Source organism: Tamandua tetradactyla, chromosome 4 (genome assembly GCF_023851605.1).
Source record: "Tamandua tetradactyla isolate mTamTet1 chromosome 4, mTamTet1.pri, whole genome shotgun sequence".
Lineage (NCBI taxonomy): Eukaryota > Metazoa > Chordata > Mammalia > Pilosa > Myrmecophagidae > Tamandua > Tamandua tetradactyla.
The window spans coordinates 256,180-270,729 of record NC_135330.1 but is presented as its reverse complement, the minus strand read 5'-3'; the positions used below and the strand labels follow the sequence as shown (position 1 = coordinate 270,729).

The window sequence follows — 14,550 nt, the reverse complement described above, 5'->3', positions numbered from 1 at the left end:
GACCCATGCTGGGAAGGGGAGTTATATGTTCAAGCTATGTTTGTGAATTCGGGATCCCATAAAGCATCAGTGGGCATTTACTCCAAGCGTTCACCAGATCAAACATACTTCACTACTTGGAAAGCATCAACTGGATCTGAGAAACTCACTATGGACTCAGTTTTTTAGACTCAGTTTTTAGACACAGTTTTCAGAGAATGAGGTCTGGCATTGGTATTTCTTCATCACTAGGCTCAAGATTAACCAATGTTGTGGCCTTTTCCTATCATCCCACATAAATTTTATTATATATTAAATAGAGTCATCAGGTAATAACCTACATTCTCTGTCTATACAGAAAAAAAAAATGTCCTTACCTTTCTCCTGACTGATATGTGGGATTTCTATAATTTCAATATTCTTCCTTTCTACTGATTCTGAATAAGTGTTCAAATGTTGAGTTGAACATTTCAATACACTGAAGTTTTGTCACTGAAACTGTTTATCATGCATTTTCAAAAATACTCAAGAATCCTTTCTGCAACATTTGTGCCCATAATTTTAAATCACTTTGGTGATGGGAACTTGTGTTTATTTCTGCTCATATCTCTACCCTGCTGTCAATCTTTGTTTTCCACAACCGCTGTTTCTTTTGACCTTCTTCGCATTCTAAATAATGTTCTTATGCTGTTTTCCTCTCTAACATTCCCATCCCTCATGCCTGACCCTCCAGATAACTCCTCCTGGTCTTATCTAGACTGTAAAGTCTAAAAAATGCTTGAACAATACAGTGGCCAAGGGGAGTCACCTCTGTAATCCATGTAGTCCTGGAGAATGTCCAACATTTGGGTCATTTGGGAGAAGAGTAGGACTCGATGGCCCCTGGCAAGAAAAAGAAAAGGAAAAACTGTCAACTTCATGAGAATTTAAGGAGACCTTCCCTCAGGCAAAATTTACCAACAAATGCAAGGTTACACATAAATGAAACACAAATATAAAAATAGAAATGTTATGGCCATTTACAGAGATCTCCTCAGAAACTCTAAATGCTTTATGTGAGGATATACTGCCACAGGTAACAGTAATCTGTCAGAGCAGAGGTTCTCAAACTGGAATAGGGATATTCCCACAGGTATATGTCAATATACCAGGGGGTATAAGAAACCCTGGATAATTAAGGAGTATCTTTCTGTAATGTCAATCTATTCAGCATAAAGAGATAAAAACTTCTTTATTTTAGCAATAAATAAATATAGATATGTGAAGAGTAAAATGCAAAATTCAAATGCATAAAAGGCAAAACAAATACTAGAGACCCTGAGAGCCTGAGGTCAGTCACCCACAGTTATTCTTCTCTTAAGGGTGCAAAATCACTCTCTTCTGATCTAGAGATATGTTGGCTAAGTCTGAGAAGCAACATTTTAGAGAAGCAGCAGGTAAGATCTCATATTCCATTTGACACTCAGGAAAATTAATTTATAGGCACAGGAGAGAGGGCAGAAGGAGGCAAAATGATGGATTAAATCAGGACAAAGTTAAGCCCAGAGCCCTAAATCATCAGCCAGTATTTTTAGTATATATAAACAGAGAAGCACAGGAGCAAACTAATTAATCTGAGCTTTCAAAAGAATGTGAGAGGAACAACCACAGAGAACTCTTTCAGCCACTAGCCCTAAATGGGGTGGAAAATACACTGAACTTGAAACTGAGGACCACAACTCTAGTCCATCTCTGCCATCTGCTGGCTGCATGGCCTTGGATAAATCATATAAGTAATCAGGGCCTGTTTCATAACTTGTGAAATAAAACAGTTGGACAGAAGATACTTATGGGTCCTTCTCCAACTCTAACATATAGTAGATACGTTACAGCCAATAAAATATAGTCATGAAATTATTTAACTTGTACATCCCTAAGGTTGATAGCTTTTGCCAAATCTGAAGTTTTAGGTTGGTTCAGGCTGTACCAGGGCAGTTGTTTCAAAGGGACAATTTTGAAATCTTTGGAAAGGTGGGCTTTTCCTAGATTCCCCTAGGAACATTAGAAATATGAGGAACTGGCTGGACACCAGGTCACTGGATACTAACTACTTAGAGGACTTTCGAAACCCAAATTATGCCTCTGAGAAAGAATCCCCCAAGTACATCCTGAGTTCAAATTATACCCCACAAGTTGATAAAAATGAGTATTTTCTAGACCCTTATTATGTGCCAATTCTATGCAAAACATCAGCAGGCAATAATAAAAGAAATGTCTGATGTTGTCTCTGTTTATTTTAATAGAGCCCAACAATATAGCTGGAATGATAGGTTTAACACGTACTAACTAGACAGTAGGTCAAGATAATGCATTGCCAAGTGCTAGATTCAGATTGTAAGTGCTATGAGATTTCAGGAAAGAAAAGACAATTGTGGAGGGGCTGGGGTTGGGTAGGATGGGGGTACAATTGCAGAGGAGGTGAAACCTGCATCACAGTCCTGAAAAAGGAAACATGAAACCAGTTTCAAAAAATCAGTAAGTTCCTCACTATTTTTAACAGTCACCAGCTTAAAACAGAAAATGTGAACCTATCACCTACCTGGAATATAGAAATGCCAGCAACTTGTCCAGCAGGTGCAATTTCCCACTAGCCTCAATTAGGTGATCTCCAATTTCAAAAGGCTCTGGTTCCACACCTAGAAAATAAAGAACTTACTTTCAGTAATTATCCCCCAGGCAGGGAAGAGTCTGTAGATATTGCCAGGGTACAGGGAGAGGCCCGTTCCTTCTAGTTAATAATGGCCCCAAGTGTCTTTTCTCTTTGAGGAATTTTGTAGTTGTTTGTTTGCACAATAATCTCAGTGATGCTTAACACAATCATAGTGCCTGCCCCACCCTAAAATGCCTAACATACATATATACAAAGGAACAGACCCATGCTTTAGGAAACTGAGGCACAGGGAGATGCTGTCAAGGAAACCCAAGATCAAAATCTTAAGGTTTTCACTCTAGAAAATGAATCAAGGAATAGACTTAGAAGTATGAGCCAGTGACTTCAACGTGGGAGGTAGCAGTCAGACCCGTAGGGCTTATTACAAAATCTATGTTACTAACCCCCTCCAAAAAAAGTTCTGATATGAACCTAATTAAGATTCTGTGAAATTTTTAAACAGTTCATAGTGCTACTTGGCACAGATTTCCTTCAAATGACTTCCTCTCCATTAAATCATCCTAGAGATCTCTGACCCTATCCATACTAAAGCGAAGTCCTGGAATTGCTCCCAGGGCTACCAATCACAGTGAATCAAAAGAAGCCCCAGTTTGAATGAAAATGAAATACTACACATTAAAATTTGTAGGATGTAGTTACAGAAGTACTCGGAGGGAATTTTAGAGAAGTCCATAAGATGAGCATTGTCTGAGAAGGAGCGGACAGAAGGCAGAGAATCAAGAGAAAGTGTTGTACTGGAACCCAAGTGAAAAAAAGTCGTTCAAGAAAAGAGTGACCAACTTCACCTTCTGAGTGGTGAATTACAATGTGTGAACTGAGACATAACCATTGGTTGGGTATTGCGGAGATTACTGGCAAACCTGGTCATGAAAAGCTTACTGACTGGAGTGAGCCCAAAACAATGAGAGAAATGATCAAATAAACACAGATTATGAGACATCCCACAAAACAACTGGCCTTAACTCTTCAAATCTGTCAATGTTATGAAAGATAGGGGGAAAAAAAGGCCAAAAAAAGCTGAGGAACTTTTTTAGATTTACAGGAGACTAAAGAGCTATGACAAATACAGTGCAGAACTATGACTAAATCTTGGATTAGAAAAAAAAGAAAGCAAGAAAAACAGCCATATGGACATTAGGGGAACAACTGAAGGAATTTGAATATGATCAATATGTTAGATAATATCTATAAAAAATTAACAAGAGAAAATGGGAAGAAATGAAATAGACACAATACAGGTAAATTTTTTGAGAAATTCTGCTCTCAAGTCGGCCACAGATATATTAACAAAAAGTAACGTTGGGGGAATGGACCATATGCAGACCACAATCCTCCATAAACTTCGCCTATGGGAACAACCTCATGTGAGTGTATTTCTACCCATGAGCCCAGGTGCGGGTACAGATGGGCAATGCCTACTGGAAACTCTACTGCCTGGAGCACAGCATCCAGCTCAGTGCTACCATGTCCCTAGGAAGTAGCGATGACTCCTTCAACACCTTCTTCAGTGGCACAGGGGCTGGCAAGCAGGCAGCAATATCCCAGGCTGTCTTTGTGGAGCTGTGTGTCTCTAGATAGGATAAGAACTGGAATTTATGGGCAGTTCTTCCACCCTGAGCAGATGATCTATGCGCAGGGCCACAACATTGTGGGGAAACAGATCATCAGTCTAGTTCTGGAGTGAATCGAAAAACTGGCAGACCAGTGTACCAGGCTATAAGGCTTCCTGATCTTTCATAGCTTCCTGATCTGGCACTGGCTCAGGCCCTACCTCCCAGCAGATAGAGCAGCTTTCTGTTCACTATGAGAAACAGTCCAAGTTGGACTTTGACATCTACCCAGCCCTCAGGTGTCCACGGCAATAGTGGAACACTACAACTCAACACTGCCCACCTATATCACCCTGGAACACTCAAATTGTGCCTTCATGATAGACAACAAGGCCATCTGTGATATCTGCTGCTGGAACCTGGACATTGGACACTGTACCTACACCAACTTCAACCAGCTCATAAGCCAAATTGTGTCCCCCATCGCTGCCTCCCTGAACCTTGAAGGGGTTCTCAACATGGACCTCAAGGAGTTACAGACCAACCTAGTGCCCTATTCACACATCTACGTCCCCCTGTGACCTAACTGCCTATTGTCTCAGCCTAAAAGGCCCATGATGAGCAGCATTCATTGACAGAGATCACCATGGCAATGATATGACCTGCTATATGCTCTATTTGGGGGAAGGGGTACCCAATCATGTGAGTGCCACAGTCAAGACCAACTGTACCACTTGGGTTGTGGACTAGTGTCACACGTGTTACATGGCTGGCATTAACCGCCAGCCAATCCCCTTCCCCCCTCCCCCCACACACAGTGGTGTCTGGAGGAGCCCTGACCAAGGAACAGCATGCAGTCTGCATGCCAAGCCCACTTCAACCACAAGTTTGGTCTCATATATGCCAAACTGGCATTCATATACTTGTTTATGGGTGAGGTCATGGAGGAAGGGGAGTTCTCTGAAGCCTGTGAGGACCTGACTGCCTGGAAAAGGGTTATGATGAAGCGGGTAGGGTGAGAAGTTCCAGGAGGTCATGGCATCTATGCACCCATTCTGTCTCTCCAGTGTTATATATCTCATTTCGACATTTCCTCAACAAATACAGCTGATGTCTCAAGTGGAAAAAAAAAGTAATGTGGAATAAAAGGGCATTGCCTCACCATCAAATAAATATGGGTGATTCACACACTTTCGAAGCTGTGATAAGATGTTCTGAAGTTTAACTTTCTTTGCCATTTCATTTTCAAATGCATCTGAAATTTTAAACGAAAGAGATGGAAAAAATTTTTAAAGTAAGAAAGAGATGAAATATCAAACAATTAAAAAACGAAGTTTCTGCAAATAACCTTACTCATTTCAATAACATACCATTCAAACCTATATAAACCTCCCAATTCCATAAAATTGCATTGGGAAATAACAGCATATCCATGTGAAATTTTCTTAACCACCATTTTGCTTTAAGATGGAAATGTAAACTATAAACTGAATGCAAGAATATTTTGTTACTCCTTTGCAAAATTCTAAATTTCCTTCTTTAACAGTTGTGGAGTCAAGAGATAGAAAATGAAAACTGAAAATTGAGAGACTGTCCCCCTCCCATTTCTCCATTCCCATCCCCATTTCTTCCCAGTGAATATGATTCAATAAAAAAATAATACAGTCTGTCAAATATCTGCCCAAGTGAGAAGATGAAAGACATAACTGGGACAACCAGGGTTATTTACCTAACTACAGGCAATAAGGAGAACTAGGTGAGGGGAAAAAAAATTTTCACAATTGCCACAACCAATAAATCTGAGTAGCATTAAAGATAGTCTGCCATAATCTCACTGCTGTTGACCTGAACATTATTCAGAATATAAAATTCCATTCCATATACTTGTCAAACAGAATGAGTGTAATTACAAACAGCATGGAAATCACATACTCATTTAGTTTCTACATGGACAATGCCCTCTGATTACCTAGGTCTTTCATCAAAATGGCCTTGTAGTATTTTTTCTGCAGTGCTGACATGCCATGGTATATAACTACTTCTGTTTTCTTGGGAAGCTCTGCAGCTACTTCAGCCTTCACTCGCCTCAGCAGAAACGGCTGCAAGAGCTTGTGTAGTTCACTTGCTATGTGGGGAAGATCACAAGAACTGTTTAAGATAAAAGAATGACCAAAGCACTGAAATACTAGAGAACATATAACTATTTATTTTTCTTTCTCATTTTCATGCCACTTCTGAGATCTAAGCCAGAATGTTAATCTTGCATAGTATTTCTTCCTTGAATCCCTTTTTACAACCCATTCTGAAATCATTACTGGCTCTTAACCCCAAAACTAGGAATACTTGAACTTGATTCTTATTAATAAGAGTTCCTGGGTCCAGTGTACTTTTGCTTATAGACATACTCACCAGCATTACAGCACAGAAAGGTAGGGCAAGTAAATAATATTGCTCCCATTTTTATAGCCAAAATAAGTGAGCATTAGAGAAATTAAGTAACTGATTCATAGTCAACAGCTAGACTAATGTTGCTAGCATTCAAATTTGGTTTTTTGGCTCTAAATCCCTCATATTTTCCCCAGGTATCTTGAACTTCACAGACTAACCTAAATAGGCATTTTACTATGTATAGGACTCCTAGATTTAGCTAACAAAAATACAAGATGTCCACTTAAATGTGAATTTCATACAAACAATGAATAACATTTAGCTTAAGTATGTCCCTTACAGGATTTGGCTGGGTGTTCTATCTAGTAATCCTAACGACATGGGAGAAAGAGAACATTTCCCCAGTTAATTTCAAATTGTAGTATGGGGATTTTTGCTGTGAGAAGTCCCGTCAACTCATACTCATGTAACATATATCCCTTAAGTGGTATGGCTATCATCATTTATTTTAAATAATCACCCTGGGATACTATCACAGGGATAGTCAGATAATTCTGTGGTGGGGTGAGTGTGAGAGAGAGAGACAACTGCTATGAAAGAAGAAGCCTTCCCTCCTCACTTCCATGTTCCATCTATCCCAAATTTTTGGTGTGGGTGCAATATTACAAGAAACAAACTAGTGCTGCAGAATGCTGAATAGTACTTTGAGGCAACAGCACCCACATACTTTTCTGCCTTGGGTAGTGGCTTGAAAAGTTAAAATTCTTATTGAAGTCACAAGTGAAACAATAAGTGTGCAAATCAGTAGGTACTTTGTACTTCTTTCAAAAACAACCAAAAAAGCTCTATGGTAGAACTATGGAATAAGCAGTAAGAGAGTAATAAACAGCAGGCAACTGGAAAGAAGACAGGAGATCTAACATCACCTTACATCTGTGATCCTCCTTATCTCTCCGGTCATCAATCCTCTCACTTATCAATCTATAATCATTACACAATAGGTCATTTTCTGGACACAGACCTTGTGGGCATGTTTTGTAGGTTGGGAACATGTCTGACTCATACTCCTTCTCAATAGCCTGGTAACATTTAACAAAATCTTCTGCCTGCTCCTTGGAAAAGAGATCAGGTTCCACAAAACTGAGGAGGGAGTAGAGCTCTTGAAGGTTATTCTGGATGGGAGTTCCGGTCAACAGAAGGCGGAAGACTACTGAGAACTAAAATACATAAATAAATTAAGTTAAAAATCCATAACATTGTAAAGCAAGAGCAGGATAGTCATCACAACCTTTAGTCATACAAAGAGAGGCATGATATAGTGGAATGATCAAGGGAACATAAAATTAGAAGATTCAAATTCAAATTGTACACTAGCTGTTTGATAAAGGAAATGGCACCTCTTCAGCTTCAACTATAAGAATATACCCAGTTTGCAAAACCTAAAACTATAGCATCAGATCCTACTACTAAAACCAAGAAGATCTGTATTAATAGAATGACCTTTCTAGTGCGCTTCCTAATATAACTTAAGGGGACAGTTTAACTGAACACCATAAATACATGGAATCTTGAGTAGGGCATGAGATTTTGTAGGTTTGTCCAGAGTGATGCCTCCCAAAATCCCAGAATGATTTGAACAGTGAATAAAAAAGTATTTGCAAAGTTCCCTTGGGGAAATGACAAGAAAGGCGGAAAATTCAACTTTCCCATTTGGAGAATTCCTGATATTCTCACAAGCAGTGGGGACAAGCAAAGCAATAAGCTGAGTCCTCAATCTTGGGATTTGTTCATATGAAACTTATCCCAGCAAAAGATAGGCTAAGCCTACTTAACATTAGGCCTAAGAGTCACCCCAGAGAACCTCTTTTGTTGCTCAGATGTGGCCTCTGTGTCTCAACCAGTACAACAAGCAAACTCACCACCCTCCTCTTCCCTACATGGGACATGACTCCCAGGGGTATAAACCTTCCTGGCAATGTGGGACAGAAATCCTAGAATGAGCTAGGACTCAGCATTGAGGGATTGAGAAAACCTTCTAGACCAAAAGGGGGAAGAAAGAAATGAGAAAAAATAAAGAGTCAATGGCTGAGAGATTTCAAACAGAGTCAAGAGGTTATCCTTGAGGTTATTCTTATGCATTATATAGATATCACCTTTTTAGTTAAGGTATATTGGAAAGGCTGGAGGGAAGTGCCTGAAAATGTAGAGCTGTGTTCCAGTAGCCATGTTTCTTGAAGATGAATATATAATGATATACCTTTCATAATGTGACTGTATGATTGTGAAAACCTTGTGTCTGATGCTCCTTTTAGCTACGGTATGGACAGATGAGTAAAACATATGTATTAAAATAAATAAATAATATTTATTTATTATTAATATATAATTAATATTATATATTACAAATGTTAAAATAAATTTAGTAGATTTAAATTGCTAGTGACCATGAAAGGGAGTGATAAGGGGTATAGAAAAAAAATAGGGGAAACAAAGGATAAAATATATTGGGTAGATGGAAATACTAACAATCAATGAGAAGGACAGGTAAGGGGCATGGTATGTATGAGGGTTTTTTTTCCCTTATTATTTCTTTTTCTGAATTGATGCAAATGTTCTAAGAAATGATCATGGCAATAAATATACAACTATGTGATAATACTGAGTTATTGATTATATACCAAGAATGGAATGATCATATGGTAAGGATGTTCATGTTTGTATGATGTTATGTCTAAAAAAAGTTTTTTAATTAAAAAAAAAATGTCCTTTGATAAAACTTTATACAGAGGATCAGATTCTAGACATCAAGACTTCAATTCATCTGGAAACAGGTATAGCCTAAAATGGAAAGGAATCCCTTAATTTTGAAAGACAGAGATTAGTGAAGTCAAAGAGAAACCTCTCAACTGACATTAATAAGACCTTACACCCCGTAAGATGGAGGCTTAGTGAGGTGTGGAATTTAGTTTGTCCTCCACAACGGTTTAGTTCGTCCTCCAGAACAGCTACTAAATAGCCAGGAACAGTACAGAACAACTCCTGGGATCACATCAGTGACCAGACACACAGCATACTCCAGTCTGGACCAGCTGGACAGGCTGTGAACCCCCAGAACTGTGAACTCCCCAAACCATGGCGGCCAGCACCCCTCACCCACAGGCTGTTTTCTAGAGGGGAAAGGAAAGGGACTTAACCAGCAGAAGGGGCTAAGTGCAACTAAGCTCCAATTGTGGAATTAATTCACAAATTCTGACTACTAAAAATAGGTCCCCAGCTCAGCTGAACGTCATCAAAGCAGAAGTTGCTGATTTTTGCCCCGGCACCAAGGGGGGTAGGGCTGACAGAAAAAGTAAAAAAGAAACAGAGGCTTTTTGGATAGGATAGCACATAATACTTGAAAGGGTCTGGGCTCTGAAGGAAAGGAGGGGGCACATAGGATCTGAAGGTACACAAAGCAACACACCAACTTATGCTCTTGAGTGGCAAACTTGAGGTACGGGGGTCCTGCTCTGAGAAGGATTTTTCTCTTCTTGTTTTTTTTTTTTTTGTGGCTGTGCTTCTACAAAGCCTGGACTGCTTTTGGATACAGCAGCAGGGCTTCTCAGGCTGCAACTGCCCTAGGCATAGGCAGAAACAAGTTTGCTGGAGGGCTTGTCTGGAGCCTGTGCCTTCCCAAGGAATGGCCCAGCTCAGGTGGAATCCCTCCCTCAAGGAATTCAAACGCCAGGTCTGGAAAACCGAAGCTATTAAAGCCAGCCTTCAACCTCTTCTCTGTCACTACCACATCCCAGCAGGGAGAGTCTGCTGAAGTTAAAGGTACTGTATCACCTTAAGCTGGTGCGACCCGCAGGCAGACAAACACCACATACCAGGCAGGACAGGAAAAACACAGAGTCCAGGGGCTTCACAGAAAAGTCTTTCAACCTGCTGGGTCTCACCCTCAGGGAAAACTGATGCAGGTGACTCTTTCCTCCTGACAGGAGGCCAGTTTGGTCTGGGAAAATCTGGCTGGGGTCTATAATACCTAAGTAGACCCTCCTAAGGGTGGGGGGGGTGAAAAGGCACCATACAAGCAGGGCAAGAAACAAGAAAATAAGAACTGAAAAACTCTGCTCTGTTAAAACATAAGTGAGTGGTCCAGAATAAGCTGAACCGAATGTCAAAGAGTGAGTTAAAACATTTCCACAGATGAGTAAAAAATATGGATTAAAAATAAATAAATAATAGGGAAAACAAATTTTAAAATAAATTGGGTAGAGGGAAATAGTAGTGGTCAATGAGAGGGAGAGGTAAGGAGTAAGGTATGTTTAAGTTTCTTCTTTTTTCTTTTTATTTCTTTTTCTGGAGTGATACAAGTGTTCTATGATCATCGCAATGAACATACAACTATATGATGATATTGTGAGCCATTGATTGCACAGCAAGTATGGAATGGTCATATGTTAAGAATGCTCATGTTTGTATGTTGTTTGGTTTTATCAATAAAAATTTTTTTAAAAACTTCCAAAATTACAATATATTTTATTGGGTAGTCTTATACATTTGATAACCAAATTTCAGTAAACATTATCTCTTGTATAAAAGACAAGAGTGAGAGGGAGAGGTTAGGACATTTAAGTAATACTTCTTTCACTCATAAAATATTAATTTATTCTTACAGAAATCTGATGGAAAAAAATATTTCAGTCTATTTCACTGACCCTATGTGGGCCTAAACTAATTTTGTTTTTTAAGGAGTTATATAAAAACTAAGACTGGTACTTCCAGGAAGATGGCCAACTAGAGTAGCTCAAGGTTAGCTCTACTGCATGGAAAGGTTAGAGAAGGGACAGGAGGGCCACTGAGGCGGCAATTTAGGAGCGCGGCTGACCAGGGAGAGCCTTCCACACCACATGCCCTGGTTGGAGGGGCCGAGGAACTGAGAGGCAGAAAGCTGGAGTCTGACGCGGAGGTGCGGAGCCCACAGGACTGCACAGATGGGAACACGGGACTAGGAAGTAAGCCAGGCTGACTTCCTGGATCCCATCAACCAATCCTATTCCCCATGCTCCAGGCGCCCCAACCCCACCAGATACCAGTGCACATACCTGCCCCCCACCCCACCCCAAGTGCAGCCCAATCCACTTCTCCTGCTCTCCTCCTGAGCACTACCTCCCCCTCCCTGTTCCCTGCAGGCTACTGCCAGCTCAAAAAGGCTGCTCACTGACCTCCATACCTAGGCTATCCCCACTCCCCACCCATAGTGTCACACAGCCTCATCTCCCCCTCCCTGAGCTCAGAGCATCCATTTATGGCACTCCCAGGCCCCACACACACGCACAGGCCCCCAAACATGTCATTCAGCTCTGGGCACCGCACTTTACAGCAGTCCTAAAACCGCGCATGCACACAGCCCTCAACCTCACTTCCCAGCTCTGAGAAAGTGCCGACTTGTGCAGCAGGGTGATATCTGCTACCAATGCACGAAGGTATAATGCCACACAGCTGCCACAGCTCTACGTATGAGCAGAAAGGGCCCCGTGCCTCAGACCAGCATATACCAGGATTACGCCTCCCAAACCAGTACACCCGCACAACTACATCCTCCCTGGTCGCTGGGCACCCACGTTCACAAACATCAGCATAACATCCCCAACCTGCGTCCATACCTGCCCTGAAACAAATCACCATACTGAGTGCTCGACCCTGTGCCCTGCTTCCTGCTGTACAACTATCCCGCAAACACAAGGCCTTAGATGACTGAAAGAAATCAACTCCCAAAGCTAATCAATCAAGATATTTACATGCTATGAAGACAGCAGAAAATCATTAAGCATATCATAATGCAGACAGATATAGCCCTGCCTGATGACCAAATTAAAACACCAGAGGAGACACAGGCGTTGGAACAACTAATCAAAGATATTCATACAACTCTACCTAATAAAAGAACTAGGATAGCAAATGACATAAAGGAGATCAAGAAGACAGTAGAAGAGCACAAAGAGGAATTTGAAAGAATAAATAGAAAAATAGCAGGTATCACAGAGATTAAAGACTCTGTTGGCCAAATAAAAACATACTAGAAGCACACAGCACCAGATGAGAAGAGACAGAAGAAAGAATAAGTGATATAGAGGACAGGATAACTGACTTCAAAGACTCAAAACAGCAAATGACAAAAAAGATGGAAAAAATTCAGTGGGAACTCGGGGAAATAATAAACAAAACAAAGTGCACAAATATAAGAATCACTGATGTCCCAAAAGAAGAGAGGAGTAAAGGGCGAGGAAGAGTAGCTGTGGATATAATGAGGGAAAACTTCCCAACCCTCAAAAAGACATACATATATAAGTCAAAGAAGCCCAAAGAATTCTAAACAGAATAAATCCAAGAAGGCCTTCCCCAAGGCACATACTATGCAGTCTGTCAAATGTTGAAGAGAAGCAGAAAATCCTGAATGTGGCAAGAGAAAAAAATCTACTACATAAAAGGGAAATCAAATAAGATTGAGTTCAGACTACTTAACTAGCACCCTGGAGGCAAGAAGGCAGTGGTATGATATAATAAAGGTCCTGAAAGAGAAAGACTTCCAGCTAAGAATTCTGTACCCAGCCAAACTGGCCTTCAAAATGAGGGAGAGATTAAAGTTTTCACAGACAAACAAAACCTGAAAGAATTTATCAACAAGAGACCATACCTACAAGAAATACTAAAAGGAGTTCTGCTGGCTGAAAAAAAAAGACAGGAGAGGAAGGTCTGGAGGAGGGCTCAAAATTGAAGGGTACCACTAGGGGTAATTTAAAGAATACAAAGAGACAGAGGGAAAAGAATATATAGATCTGACAAAAAAAATAAAAAAGATAAGATGGTGGATTCAAGAAACACCTTTTCAGTAATAACTTTGAATGTTAACAGACTCAACTTACCAATTAAAAGATACAGATTGGCAGAACAGATTAAGAAATAAAATTCAGCTATATGCTGCTTACAGGAGACTCAATTTTGTCATGAGAATACAAATAAATTGAAAGTAAAAGGATGGGAAAAGATTTTCAATACAAGTTGTAACCAAAAGAAAGCAGGAGTAGTTATACTAATTTCAGACAAAATAGACTTTAAATGTAAAGACATTATAAGAGACAAAAAAGGACCTATATTATTAGTTCTTTTTATATTATATTATTAGTATAATTATATACTAATTAAAGGGCCAATTCACCATGAAGATATAACAATCATAAATGTTTATGCTCCCTATCAAGAAGCTCCAAAGTACATGAGACAGACATTGACACAACTGAAGGAAATAATAAATATTTCAACAATAGTAGGAGACTTCAATAACCACTCTCTTCTATAGACAGAACAACCAGACAGAATATCAACAAGAAAATACAAAAGTTAAATAACTTGATAAATGAATTAGACCTAACAGACATATATAGGTCATTGCACCCCAAAGCACAAGGTTATACATTCTTCTCTAGTGCTTATGGAATATTCTCCAGGATAGATCATATGCAGGGGCATAAAACAGGTCTTTATAAATTTAAAAATACTGTAATTATTGAAAGCACTTTCTCTGATCACAATGGGATGAAGCTGAATATCAATAACCACCAAAGAACGAGAACATTCACAAATATATGGCGATTAAATAACACACTCTTAAACAACCAGTGGGTCAAAGAAGAAATTGTTAGAGAAATCAGTAGCTATATGGAGATGAATGAAAATGAGAATACAACTTATCAGAACTTATAGGATGCGGCAAAGGCTGTGCTGAGAGGGAAATTTACCGCCCCCTAAATGCCTATATTAAAAAACAAGAAAGAGCAAAAATTGAGGACTTAACAGCAAACCTAGAGGAACTTGAAACAGAACAGCAAACTAACCCCAAAGCAAATAGGAGAAGAGAGATAACAAAGATTAAACAGAGAT

At 39.8% G+C, this 14,550-nt stretch overlaps 1 protein-coding gene across 3 annotated transcripts in view; it reads right to left on the bottom strand.

The window, feature by feature from the left end:
• The window catches only part of CHD1L (chromodomain helicase DNA binding protein 1 like), a 109,226-nt gene that overhangs the window by 43,221 nt on the left and 51,455 nt on the right, over window positions 1–14,550 (bottom strand). For all 3 annotated transcript variants that reach the window (XR_013173897.1, XM_077155893.1, XM_077155892.1), the window contains exons 7-11: window positions 7,649–7,844; window positions 6,209–6,364; window positions 5,402–5,494; window positions 2,558–2,654; window positions 788–861 (exon numbers count right to left, since the gene is read on the bottom strand). Coding sequence is in view for 2 of the 3 variants with exons in the window: in XM_077155893.1 (XP_077012008.1) it covers window positions 788–861; window positions 2,558–2,654; window positions 5,402–5,494; window positions 6,209–6,364; window positions 7,649–7,844 (616 nt within the window). In the remaining variant the exon portion in view is untranslated. The remainder of the gene's footprint in view (window positions 1–787; window positions 862–2,557; window positions 2,655–5,401; window positions 5,495–6,208; window positions 6,365–7,648; window positions 7,845–14,550) is intronic.